Raw genomic sequence first — 13,523 nt, 5'->3', positions numbered from 1 at the left:
GCTTAATTTATGTAAAAATTTAACAAAAAACAAATATGCAACACATAAACAAAGGACAACCACTGAATTACAGGCTTGGGACTGGCACATTATGTCTGCCTAATGGGAATCATCTGGCCTTGACTAATAGGTTAAAAATAGATTTTTCAAATACATTTTTTTGTACTAATGACAATAGGTTAACTAGATTTAGTGTATGGAATAATTGTAAGGTGTACTAAGTCCGTCCAACAGGTTTTAGCTGACCTTGACCTAATTGTCCAGAACCTTTTTAACAATATTTGGAATATGGGATACCTTCAAGGTCTATCGACCTCATTTCAAACATGTTTCATTTAAGTTTTTTATGCTCAAGTTCATATCTCTGATACTAAAAGCAACAGGTCAACTATATTTGGTATATGGAATAATTGAAAGGTGTAGGGGACAATGCTGTTGGCTTATGTAAGTGCTAATTCACACAGTACATGTTATACTGGCAGGTTAAATCTGACCATAACCTCATTTTCATGGTTCATTGGACAATAAAAAGTTTTTGTGGTTTTGGTCTGGGTTTTTCCCCCAGATATATTTTACTAAAGCCACGAGTTAATATATTTAGTGTATGGAAATGATTGTACAGTGTACATGTAAGTACAACAGGTCTCAATGGTGTAAACAAATTAATTTACAATCTCTGCATTTAGTTAATTTAGAACAAAGTATAGAAACCATATTCCCAGTTGTGCATCTTAACACCATCTGTGGTATGGCTTCAGACCAATGAAACTACAAAAAGGCTTAAGTGCAGAATTACAAATAAATAAAACATAATTTTCATTTTTAATCAATAAATAAAAGTAAACATTAACAATTATTTGGTTAACAGTTATCCTTTGAAATACTGGGTTTTAACTTGTATTCATAGGCATACTCACTACACATAAAAATTGTGTACTTTAAAATATCAGATCTTAAAATCAATCTTAACTCGAGAAAACTTTAGCATACACACACACATACCACACAAGTTATGATAACAAATCTAAAAGAATCTTCCATATGCACTGTTTCAGCATGGCAACTTGTATTTCATTTATTTCACATACACATTCACAAATATTGTAAACTCTGAGATTTTTTTTTTTTAATTCACTTTATCTATCCAATGTGGACAGTATCAAAATTCCTGTACACCTGTATCCACCTTATTTCTTCAAGTATTTAATGTGATGAACAAGTTTGAAATAATTCTGAATTTGGCAGTAAAAAAGCAATTTTAAATTCACTCTCCTTTATAATCATGATCACCAAAATTGAAGTAGTGTTTTATATCTTATATCTGTAAATTAAAAGTTCTAAAATATAATATTATCTGTTGTACATTTATATTTTAATGCCACAAAAATTATCAAAATTGGGGATCAACTTTTAAATGCTGATAGTAATGCTACAATTTGAACCAAAAGAAAAATTGTTCATACACTAATACTAGATATTTTTAATAGATTTAGCAGATCAAGCTTCCAAAATAGGAAAACAGAAATAGTTATACATTAACAAAACTACAAACATTTAATACAAAACCGGCAATACTTATTTCTATTATAAATTGAAACAAATATAAATTTCATCAATAGAAAAATCAATATAGCTGCCTTTTAATCTTATTTAGAGATTCACATATATACTTTGATATAATAGCACTAAAATTGTGAGATTCATATAAAATTTGAAATCATAGCACTAACATTTGATGATTGTCTTTTAGTTTTGAGTTTATAAAAGACAACTTGTTTCCTTTTCTTTTAGTTTGTAAAAATTTAAATAATTCTTTATTTTTGTTCATCATTAATTTAGTTTTTAATATTTACACAAAAAAGAACCTTAAAATAAATAAATAAGTGCACAACTAAATTAAAAGTATCATCATACACGGTTTTGAAGAAGATCAACTGTTGAGTTTGCTGTGCTTGGAAATCTACTACTGTTCGAGCTACTATTAGGAGAACTTGAAGCACTTTCTGTCAATGGCAGAGAATTATATACCGAGTCTTTTTTCTGACAACTTGTACAGAAACATATAGAACAGGCAGTGAACACTTTATCGTATGGTTTTAATGAATGCAAAAATTCTGGCAAGAAATCCCATGTCCTTAATCGTGCAGGTAACCATGTTGGATTTTTACTCTGTAACAGGTTCAGCACTACTACGTTAAAGATAATGAAAAGTACAATGGATCCTACAACTATAAATGGAATTTGTCCAGCCATGCTCAATCCAAATACCATCACAGGTAACAACAAAAAAGACAATACAATGTACATTCCTGCAAACCATCTGTACTCGGAGGTAATTTTTCCCAAAAACTTGGCAGCTCGAATTGGTACTCTTCTCATTACAGGAACTGGATAAAAGATCAAAATTCCAGAAATGTTGAAGAAGAAATGACAAAGCGCTATCTGGAGCGCTACATCCAGTTTATTTTCTGATGCCGCAAATGCTGCTAATAATGATGTCATGGTGGTACCTATATTTGATCCCAAAGTCAGAGGGTACATTCGATCAACTTTAATTAATCCAAGTCCTACCAATGGAGTTAGTGTTGAAGTAAATACAGATGAACTCTGAACTAAAACAGTTAATATTGCCCCGACCAACATAGCTACATATCCTGTTAAAAACTTAAAGCATCCTGGGAAATCAGCATTTACTACGTTCTTTAAAGCTTTGGCTATTGGTCCCTTCATCATAGAGTTTAGTACCTTTACCATGCCCACTAAACAACAGCAAAGCACCACGAGGGAGAAAATTAGTAAGATCACACCGGAAACTGTATCATTCAAGTCCAGAATGCTGAATAATGATGCACCTGGAATAACAAACAAATATTGTTATACATTTGTATAGGAGATATGATTTAATTTTATTTTTAGATGACCAGTAGTTTCATAGCATTGCATATATAACTGAATTCAATTGCCTTTGAAATGTTATTTATCCGTGTACATTGTTTCATGGATATCAACTTTTCAAACTTCCAAGAAAATCTTTGTCTCCAGAATATAGGGACTTGACCTTCCTGTCCAGATATAGGAGACATTTTTGGAATAAAACATTTTTTTGGACTGAATAAGAAAGCTTACACAATTCAATAGTTCTTTTTTTTAAAACTGTTTAACCCCCTTTTCACTCATCTATTTTCTTGCAACTTACATCTGGGACCTCCTTGTTCAGTAACATTTACTGTTGAATTGAGTGTGGTATTAACAGTGGCAGTCACATTGTATGTCCAATCACCCTTATCTGCCTCTTTGACACAGAATCTCTGAAACAATAAGAAAAAAACTATTATAAATTTTATCTTCAACTCAAATTTCATTAGGAATTTAAATTTTATTATTTTAATTTATCAAACGTAATGTTGTTATGGGGAAGTACGGGGTGAAGACATGCATTATTGCGAGCATTCAACTATATATGATTCAATATTGAGAATAAATTTCTGCAGTTAATAGCACCATCATGTGCATTTCTTAAACTGTTTAATTTTTTTCTTATTTTATACTAAATCTCATTTGGTTCATATTCAAATGCAATAAAACCTTGGAATTTTTTTTTATAGCTTCTGCCATTGTAATGCTTAATATCTTTTCAAATCATTCATTTCACTATGGAACATGTATGAATATTTCTAGTAAATTAACAAACAAGATGAAAGCAATTAGGACTACAGTTGACAGACACACACTCAGTGAGTAAATTCGACCACAATCTTTTAATACCTTTATCAAGCTTTTGTCTTCATAATTTTTGTCACCAACAGCAATTTTCTGCAAGATTTTCTTGTCAAGCTAAAAAGAGAAAACAAAATCCAATAAAATCTATTATTTAACAGCAACTTTGATCAATAAAGATATCTGTGCTATATACTTTTAAATTTTTATGCTTAAAATGCCATTTTTAAGTACAGAGAAAGGAATGAGAAAATGTTCTCCCAAGTTGTTCAAATAAATATATATAATATTATACACAAGCAAATGTTTTCTACAGGTACAATTATTTATTATAATTTTGTATTTGATTTCCTGGTAAAACTTCGCATGCTCACATTAGATAAGGCCGAGAGAAAAAAGATCGATGTTTCCGGTAACCCGACCGACCCTGTTTTTTTAGCCCCGACCCTAACTTTTTTATTGGATCTTCAAAAAAAAATAAAAAAAATTGTATCAACCGAACCTGTTTTTGACACAGGCTTCTGATAGATGACATAATATTTTTTCTCTCTTGCTTCTACTTGCATAGAAAGCCAGTAAAACATTTTATTAATGTCAAAAGGTATTCCAAATAGGTTAAAATCCAAGAAATTTGCACAGCAGGTGCTTCAAAAACGTTGCAAATGGCACACTTCCGGTTTTTTAAACTAATTACGGATCTGGACTTGGAAAAACCATGATAATTTTCCGGATTTCATTTACGATGTCAAAAAAAAAAAAAAAAAAAAAAAAAAAAAAAAAAAAAAAAGAATTCCGACCTACCGACCCTATTTTTCAAAATGGTGTTACCGGAAACACATATCTTTTTTTTTTTTAGGCCTAACTTACCTCAACAATAAGTTTAGTGAGTGGTTTAGTGATAACTTTCAGGAAATCCTGTTTTCCTCCTTTAAAACTACTTCCTTTAAAAGATTTTGTCAATGCACCCGTCAGTTTCTCTAAATATCCTACAAAAATTGAAAATAAAATGATTCAAATAAGAGTTATCTTTCTAGTACCAATTTTTCCCTGTTTGTTAGATCAAAATCAGATACATGTATTTAAAAAAACAACCAATCTTTTAAATCAAAATAAATATTTTCAAAGAATAACATTGAATTCAGAATTTTTTTTTAAGCTTTTGTGAGGGGGGATAGGACCTTTATCGGGACTCCGGGATCGGGTGTTTTTAAGCTCGGGATTTCCCCTTTCGGGATCCGGGAATCCTTTTTTTCGGATTTCGGGATGTCGGGATTTGCTTTATTTAAATTGGGGACCTCGGGATTTCGTTTTTTCAAGTCCGGGATTTCGGGATCAAGACCCCTCCTATCCCCCCTCTTTTGTGAATGTGAAACTAGGCATGGGATATGTGTCGCAAATTAATGTCTATTTCCCCTTCTGAAATAAAACCTATTAGTTATATATGAATATAAATTAATGGTTTACCTGTAGCACACTCTAATGGCAGTAAAATAATAACTGACAGCCAGTTAAACATATCATGAACTGTAGCTGCAGAGAAAGCTCTTCTGAACTGGTTCCTGTCACCAACTTGAGCCATGGATACTACTGTGTTGGTTACACTGGTACCAATATTTGCTCCCATGATCATTGGTATAGCTGGTCTTACACCAATTACTGAAATAATTGGTAATTATGTACATTACATTGTCATTGAAAGATTATTTTATTAAACTGATGTAAAAAAAAATCACCATTTGTGCTTTATTTTGAAAAAATAACAAGAAACAAAGTGGATATGCACCAGTCTTTTGCCTAAGCACATTACAAATATTGACAACAAACAGCTTAAGTAGTTTACTTTAAGTCATATGAAACGAGTGAGTGGTGAAAAATAATGTTTATCCAATTCTTGAACCAATGCATGTATAATATCATAAACTAAGTCCTCTGTGCACGAATTTCTCATTTTTTACGCATATACAGGGATCTCCATGGATGAAAATTGAACCATGGAGGAACTTTCACCATTACAAACCATGTCTACGCTGTACAGTGTAGCGCGATCGGAAGTATTTTATCCCTCCATACAAGGAATGGTGAACATGCTAATTCATTACTTATTTAAATTATATTTATTTGAATTTTCCGTTTTTAACCATTCAAATGCCAAGTCTTCATGTTCCCCCCTTAGTCGAGAATGACCAAAAGCTGTCATGACGGTCCCCATGTAGATTTCTTGTATTTTTGGTAATTGTTATGGGGGTTAAAAATCATATGATGTGGAGCTTATTTTTCATGGACACTGTCAAATTCAGAACCCATTACCGGTATGGCTGATTTGCAGCAACTACAAAACGATTCGTACGGGTTATGTAAAAGGTTAAAGAGATTTGTAAAGCAAATGAAAAGGTTTTTAATGACTTTATCTGACAAATTGATGCTGTGCAACATGCATCTTTCGAGTCGAAAAGAAACCGGAAAATGTATCAATTTGATTGTAATATACGAAATGAATTCGGAATTACGATACGATATTTCTTTACAGGAAATATTTATAAGTTTTTACTTTTAAACTTTTAACATAATTCTAAATTATCGTTACAGCAGTACTCGAGTTATTTGCGATGAAATAATATTTACTGTTTTGCGTCTTATTTTGTTCTTCTTAAAAATGGGGGATGCTGATTGCGCAAGTCAAATTAAAGCACGTGTTCGACTTGTTAAACTGTTTTCTTTGTAACTGGATTATTAATTATTTATTTAATCTAAATTATCATAATCATTTGCTGAAACTTAGTTGATTAATTCGACAAATGGATCGTCTATCCTCAGATAGTATTCTCCTGTCTGGTTTGTTGATCTACCTGTTCAAGCTCAGGTACAAGTAATTAGCGATCTTAATCCGGATATCCCTCAGGCGTTAGAACTGTGTTGGATTATAACATAAAAAGCCTAAGGGTTATGCAATTACATGCATTTGATTATAATTGATAAAAAATGGAGTCGGGCTACAAAAAATGATGAAGTTTTGAACGATGGCGGAAGACAATTTAACGATGGCGCAAGACATTCGAACGATGGCGGGGCGCCATCGTTAAACAGGCCATGGAGATCCCTGATATATATATTCAGTCTGCACGGTTAGCCACTAGTCCGATGCCCCAGACTAGTAAAATTTCTTTCGGACTAGTAAGTTTTTGCAAAACTTTGTTTGGCCCAATAAGAAAAATGTCAGAATATTGGTCTTCGGACTAGTAGTTGAAAAAGTTTTTGGTGCAGACTGTATATTGTTTAATCGTCAATTTTTTTTTCTCTCTGTCTTATGATTTAACAAATATGGCTTCTCATTAAATGCTGTGTTTTGAAGCTGAAGTTTACCGATTGTCACCTTATAGTAAACAAATAACAAAAAGCATGGTCATTGAGCACGTGTTTAACATGAACAATCAGATAATTGTTTATTTTAATGACAGATCCATGCGTATTGCGACCACCGGATTTTAACGAAGAGGGTTACGCTCAGGTCACTACGCATACGGAAAATGTGTCGGCGAATTGCTTCTTGGAAGCAATTAAAAATAAGTAAACTTCTTCTAAATGTGAACAAATTTAAAAATTTTCCTCAGAAAAAAGTATATGTACATAAGTTGTATAATCAAAACTATCCATTTAGTTATAAAAAAACATATGCATATTTTTTTTTAATTTGAGGTTTCTTATGACTTTAATAAATATCATTTGGCAGAACACTACTTATTCTCAAATTTCTCTTTTACTTTCTAACCATCTTTTTTAAAAATTCCTATGAAACATCAAGGTTAATTAATTTTCTAGCCCATTGTTTTCCCTTTCTGAAATGCTTACTTCCAATTACTAACAAATGAAAAATCAAATTTTATAAATTTCAAAAATATTTGTATTTTCAAGGTCTGATTTACATCCTTCACTTAATTCACTATCATCAAGTTCTAGTTTAAATTATTTTGGTTAATTCACTACATCATAGTTTGTGTTTTTTTCAAGGAAGAAGAATAAGAATTTCTTGTCTGCAACCTTTAACCTAAAATGTTGTATATATCAACTTACTTCCTGATGCTACCATGGTAACTATTATACTGGTGGATGTACTTGAACTCTGAACCAAAACAGTTGCCAAGATACCAATCATCAACCCACAAACTGGGTTACTAAGTAGTTCTGATTGCTCAAATACCTTTCCTAAAAAGATAAAGCAATCACCAGTTAGATGTTGTACTGTGTGGAATTGGAGTAATAACAAATTTGAGTCTAAATTTTAAATTCTTTTTTAAATCCTCTTGGTTTTAAAATATATGCATCAGTTTACAGTAACAAGGCACACTCTAATAAGCAATGTTTAACATCCTCTTCTAGCTGCTCCTGGCAACACAGCACACTCTAATAAGCAATGTTTAACATCCTCTTCTAGCTGCTCCTGGCAACATATGATCATTTTTAAATTAAGTTGCCTACTCGTTCAGTTAGAAATCAAAAGATTACAAAAATACTTTTTAAACTTTTGAATAAGTACCTGCAGTTTTTCCTCCAAGCAACTGAAATGCTGCACCAAGAAGTCCCAGTGAGCATATGAAGAAATACAGGAATCCAAGTACCAGTAAAAATTTTCCAGCGGTTTGCAAGCCATGTTTGATTTTGGTTCCTGAAAAAATACAAGTATGAATATATGTTAATCAGTTAATATAAAGAATATGAATTTGACTCAATATTAATGCCAAGGACATTGGTTATTGTCAACAAGACAGCATCCCTTAAACACCATCAAACCAGAACTGACAGTTGGGAGTTTTTAATCTCAACATTGATGAACAAGTTCAGATGGTATTGATAATATTGATACTTTTCACCATCTAAAATATTTCAGAAAGATTTTCCTTTAATCATTACCATTATCTTAAGAGAATTTCTCGAATTTGCCATCAATTTTTTCAACAACAAAAAAATAGTATTAAAAGAAAGCAAAGGTCAGATGATCATACTTACTATTTTCCTGCAAATAGAATTCAAATTTATCAATATAAGGTGGATCCAACAAGCGGTTATAATAATATAACCATTTAATAAGGCAGCAACCATTTGATTTTCTGGGGGGGGCTATGGTTTTTTTTGGAAAAAAAAGTTTGTTTCCAGGTTTTGGTGAAAAAAATAATTTGTTTTGGACCTGAGTAAAAAAAATTGTTTGTTTCACCCTCAGCTGCCACTATATGTAATGCTAAAATTGAAAGAAAAAAATTGTCTTCGGTTTGTCGCTAAAAAAATAGATTGTTCTTCGCCGAAGGCGAAAAAAAAAGTTTGCACAGAAAAAAAAACCATAGCCCCCCCCAGAAAATCAAATGGTTGCTGCCTAAAGGATTTTTTTAAATCAGCACATATCATTGAGTAAAAATCTTGGTGGAAACTTTTTCCAGGAATTTCCCTCTCAAAATGCTGGATCTACCTTTGTTATGCTGCTATGTACAAAAATGTAACAAACTTCTAGCATTTTGAGATGACATCAGAGATTTTGCTTCAATACAATTAAATTTGTTTATAATCATGATAATTTAGCAATATTTCATCAGTTATTTCAAGAATGTGTATAGTAAGATACAAATCCTTGTTATCAGGAAATATTTCCTCCATAATTCAACAAAAAAGTTTATATTATCTAAATGAGATGACATTTTTCAAGATGCAGGAAGTTATGTATTGATGTCATTGATCTTCAAGACTACATTAATTGACAGTGTATTAAATCAATATGCACATCTATAAATATATAGATTCTTACACTGCAACAAGTGTATTACGATATTTCTCCACTCGAGACAGTTAAATTTTATTATTTAAAGCGCGAGGCTTGCCGAGCCCTTTAAATAATAAAATTTAACTGTCGAGAGTGGAGAAATATCGTAATACACGAGTTATAGTGTCGGAATCTGTTTCTCTAATGCTTTTTATCGTTCTTTTTCAAAGATTTTCAGAAAATTGTGCTCTTTATATGCGACGTCATCAGGCAAGGTCGCCTTTTTTCATGACGTCACAATAGGAAAATTGAGAAGAAAACAAAACATTTTGACGTCATAATCAAATTTTGACTAATCATTTGCCGAGAACAGATTTTTCACTAGTGAGGAGAAATATTTTTCTCACACCGGTCAGGAAATGTGAAAATAGCACAAAAATTAGAGAAATTATTTTCCAATACCTGATAGTATGGAGGAAGCCAATTATAAAACTTTTATACAAACAATTATTTGATAATTTACTGAAAATCATGAGATGTAAGTGCAACAACATTTTTTTATCAATCTAATTTAAGGAATTCTTTGGTATGTTTACAAAAAGAAAGAAATGCACAATAAATTTCCCTTCCACCCCCCCCCCCAAAAATAAAAATAAATATATATAACAAAAAAGTCTCATAAATAATATAATTCCTCTCCTAAAAAGATGAAAAGTGTCGTTGCCTAATGAGAATTTGAAATTCAGATTTAAAATAAATGTTTTCTCAGAAATTGTCATGTTTTCCAATAAATAAAAGTCGGTCACAACTCCATACTTAAGAAATTGGTTGGACAGATGCAATCTGGAAATGGGAAGAGTTTTTTTCCCAAATCAACCAAACTACACCTTCAAAAAACAATACAGTAAAATGTTCGCAGGCGTTGACGTTTTTACCCACCATTACTATTAACGCAAACGCCAACACGGGCATCATCTGACCCGTCGTCTGGGTGACCCTGATTCCTTTCCTTGATACTGACACCGTGGACCAAAGGTTCACACTCGCAAGGGCCATCTGTCATCGGATTTACCACATTTTGGCAGTCCGTCACAGCTGGGATTAGCACCACCTTTAAATTGAGTAGAGCACGTGGTTTTAACACATTTGACATTGTCATTAAAAAATTTCATCACATAATTCATTAACAATAAAGATAACTGTGTTGATGAATTAAAAAAGTTTACTTACCTCTCCTAGAACTTTTTTGTTGTTTTTCTCATCTGAAACCACTATTACAATGTCTTCGTATAATTTTTGCCCGATAGACATGTTGTTCTCTCTGACGTCCGCCATTCACTATGACATTGTCAATGAAACCAATTATGTTGATTAGGTTGGAACTACTTTCTATTCTATTAACCGGTTAACGCATGAATTCACATCATGTTTCATGTTTTGTGGAATATTTAGATTATTTGAACAGAAGGGGTTCCAATTTGAATAGAATACGTTTCTTTATTATCATTTTACAAACTAGTAGTATTTTTATCCGTTATATTTCATTTTTTATGATATATAAATTAATTTAAAGAACTATTTTTATGTAGTAATGATATCAGTTACAAGGTATCTATTTTTACTATCCAATCAGAATAATTTTATTTGAAATTATGTGCATTTATATTGCGCCGAAAAGAACAAGCTACACTCATGATCAGCTGCATGTACAAGAAACTGGATCGAACCAGAATTCTTTAAAGAACTGTTGTTAGCAATCATTTTTTGTTGTGCGACTGATTAAATAGCTGCTGTACAGGATATATAACAACATGAAATAAATAAATATGATAAACAAATAAACAAGATATTTAAAATTGAGAAAGGAAATGGTGAATATGTCAAAGCGACAACCACCCGACCATAGAGCAAACAACAGCCGAAGGCAATCAATGGGTCTTCAATGTAGCGAGAATTCCCGCACCCGTAGGTGTCCTTCAGCTGGCCCCTAAAATATGCATAATAGTACAGTGATAATGGACGTCATACTAAACTCCGAATTATACACAAGAAACTAAAATTTAAAATCATACAAGACTAACAAAGGCCAGAGGCTCCTGACTTGGGACAGGCGCAAAATTGCGGCGGGGTTAAACATGTTTATGAGATCTCAACCCTCCCCCTATACCTCTAGCCAATGTAGAAAAGTAAAACAATAACAATACGCATGATACCGTCTTCATTTATACACCCTATATTGCCCTCCACCTTCTTAAAACAGTTTCCCAAATTTTGAGGACTGACAAGGTGACACAGAAATGCTTACTATAAAACTATAAAACTGTATTCTGCTGACTGTTATATATATATATATATACATCCGGCTATATACAACAAAGCAATTGAATATTTTAAATATAAAATACCTTGATATAATATGATTAAAATATGAAAGGAATTCATCCTGGGCAAGTGTTTTCCATCACTGAAGTTCAGTCAAATTCCATGCATGGTATTGTAAGGAAATGACACTTTTTTTCTCCGATTTATAAATCAATTTTGTCTGATGATGCGCTATACCGTTCTGTATTGGATTAATTGCTTATTTAAAGGAATGACCAATAAACAATGAGGGCTATGGTATTTTCCTTTAAAAAATTGGGATCCCTAATTTGATGAAAAAAATGTTGTGGTCAAGCCGATGACAAAAAAGTATTCGGGAATCCAGATTTTCTGTAAACCTTTCAATATTTTTCAATGTTGAAAAAATAATTTGATTGATATAAAGCGTTGAAAAAACTGCTCCAGACAAAAAATCACCCCTCCCCTTTTTGCAGTTAAATGTTTGCTATCTCATATCTAATATGAAGGAATATTTATTTAAATCATGGAAGTATTATATTGATAAAATATTTCCATGCTGAAACCGAATGAACATTTTTTGAAGTAATTAATTTAAAAAATGACATTAATATAGTTTGTATATTCAAGGATTAAATCCTTGGTATACTATACTGAAAGAGAAAAAATGATATACAAACTAGCTGCCATATCTCTAGATTAACACCCATCAATTTCTAGTTTTAGTTTTTTTGGTCCTATGATTCTATATACTCCGTGAACCCCATACACACCTTATCCGTTGAAAGAATTTATGAACAAGAACCACCAACGTCATTTCTCACTCCTTTAAATCTACATACATGTAATTGAATCTTTAATAAGGGATATACTCAACATACATTGTTCATTTCTTAAGAGTAAACATAATGTCTATTAAACTTGTCAGTATAGTTTTTCCAGCTTTAACCATTTACTTAACACTTAAACAGAACTACTAGTATTGATTATGCAAGTACAAACTCAGTGTCTAATTCGATATGACACATTCGAGGAAAAGAACACGGATTCTAGTTAGCGAACAACCACTTCACTTCAAGTAGGGAGGAGGGGATGGGCTGTTTTTTTATGACCCGAGTCAGATTTTTTTAAAACCATTTCACTACAATTTGGAGGTGGCAAGCTTTTTGCCTGAGTCAGAGTTTTTTCTATGCTAAAAATCGAATGTTTTTTTTCTAAAATTTACTACTATTGAAGTGATTAAGGTATGGGGAAATCTGTGTTCAGAATAATTTGTTTATGTCATCAAATGACCACAATAGTTTTTCTTAAAATTGGAAGACTTGGAAATAAGAAACATTTTTAGGGGAAAACAATAACTACCCCTTCTTGACGTACCCCTACGACAATTGGAACATATCCGTTGTCATCTGTGAAACAGATATATTTGCTGACGATCAATAAACTCTTGATGGTATCCGTAAAATTTTCGAAGGGATAATTATATAAGAAAATGCATATACCAAGTGAGGAATATGACAGTTGTTATCCATTCGTTTGTTGTATTTATCAATGAGCTTTTGATTTTGCCATTTGATTAGGGACTTTTCGTTTTGAATTTTCCTCGGAGTTCAGTATTTTTCTGATTTTACATTTTTCTGTAATTGTTTATCTAACTGTGTAAGATATACTCAATAATTTTTAGCTTTACCCATTGTTCTATCTTTTGCAACAGTGGTCATAT

At 32.0% G+C, this 13,523-nt stretch overlaps 2 protein-coding genes across 2 annotated transcripts in view; one reads left to right on the top strand and one right to left on the bottom strand.

Annotated features, from left to right (window-relative positions):
- The window catches only part of LOC143064068 (KAT8 regulatory NSL complex subunit 2-like), a 486,386-nt gene that overhangs the window by 123,496 nt on the left and 349,367 nt on the right, over nucleotides 1-13,523 (top strand). The window lies entirely within an intron of this gene.
- LOC143064058 (sodium-dependent phosphate transport protein 2A-like) lies at nucleotides 1,428-10,907 on the bottom strand. Its single transcript, XM_076236568.1, has 9 exons — nucleotides 10,691-10,907; nucleotides 10,400-10,571; nucleotides 8,249-8,377; nucleotides 7,786-7,917; nucleotides 5,182-5,373; nucleotides 4,585-4,703; nucleotides 3,766-3,834; nucleotides 3,197-3,308; nucleotides 1,428-2,852 (listed from the first exon to the last, which is right to left on the bottom strand). The coding sequence occupies exons 1-9, from the start codon at nucleotides 10,793-10,795 to the stop codon at nucleotides 1,909-1,911; spliced, it is 1,974 nt and encodes a 657-aa protein (XP_076092683.1). The 5' UTR covers nucleotides 10,796-10,907; the 3' UTR covers nucleotides 1,428-1,908.

Source organism: Mytilus galloprovincialis, chromosome 2 (genome assembly GCF_965363235.1).
Source record: "Mytilus galloprovincialis chromosome 2, xbMytGall1.hap1.1, whole genome shotgun sequence".
NCBI classification, from domain to species: Eukaryota; Metazoa; Mollusca; class Bivalvia; order Mytilida; family Mytilidae; genus Mytilus; species Mytilus galloprovincialis.
The sequence above is the reverse complement of the archived record's forward strand: the minus strand, read 5'-3'. Positions and strand labels throughout refer to the sequence as shown.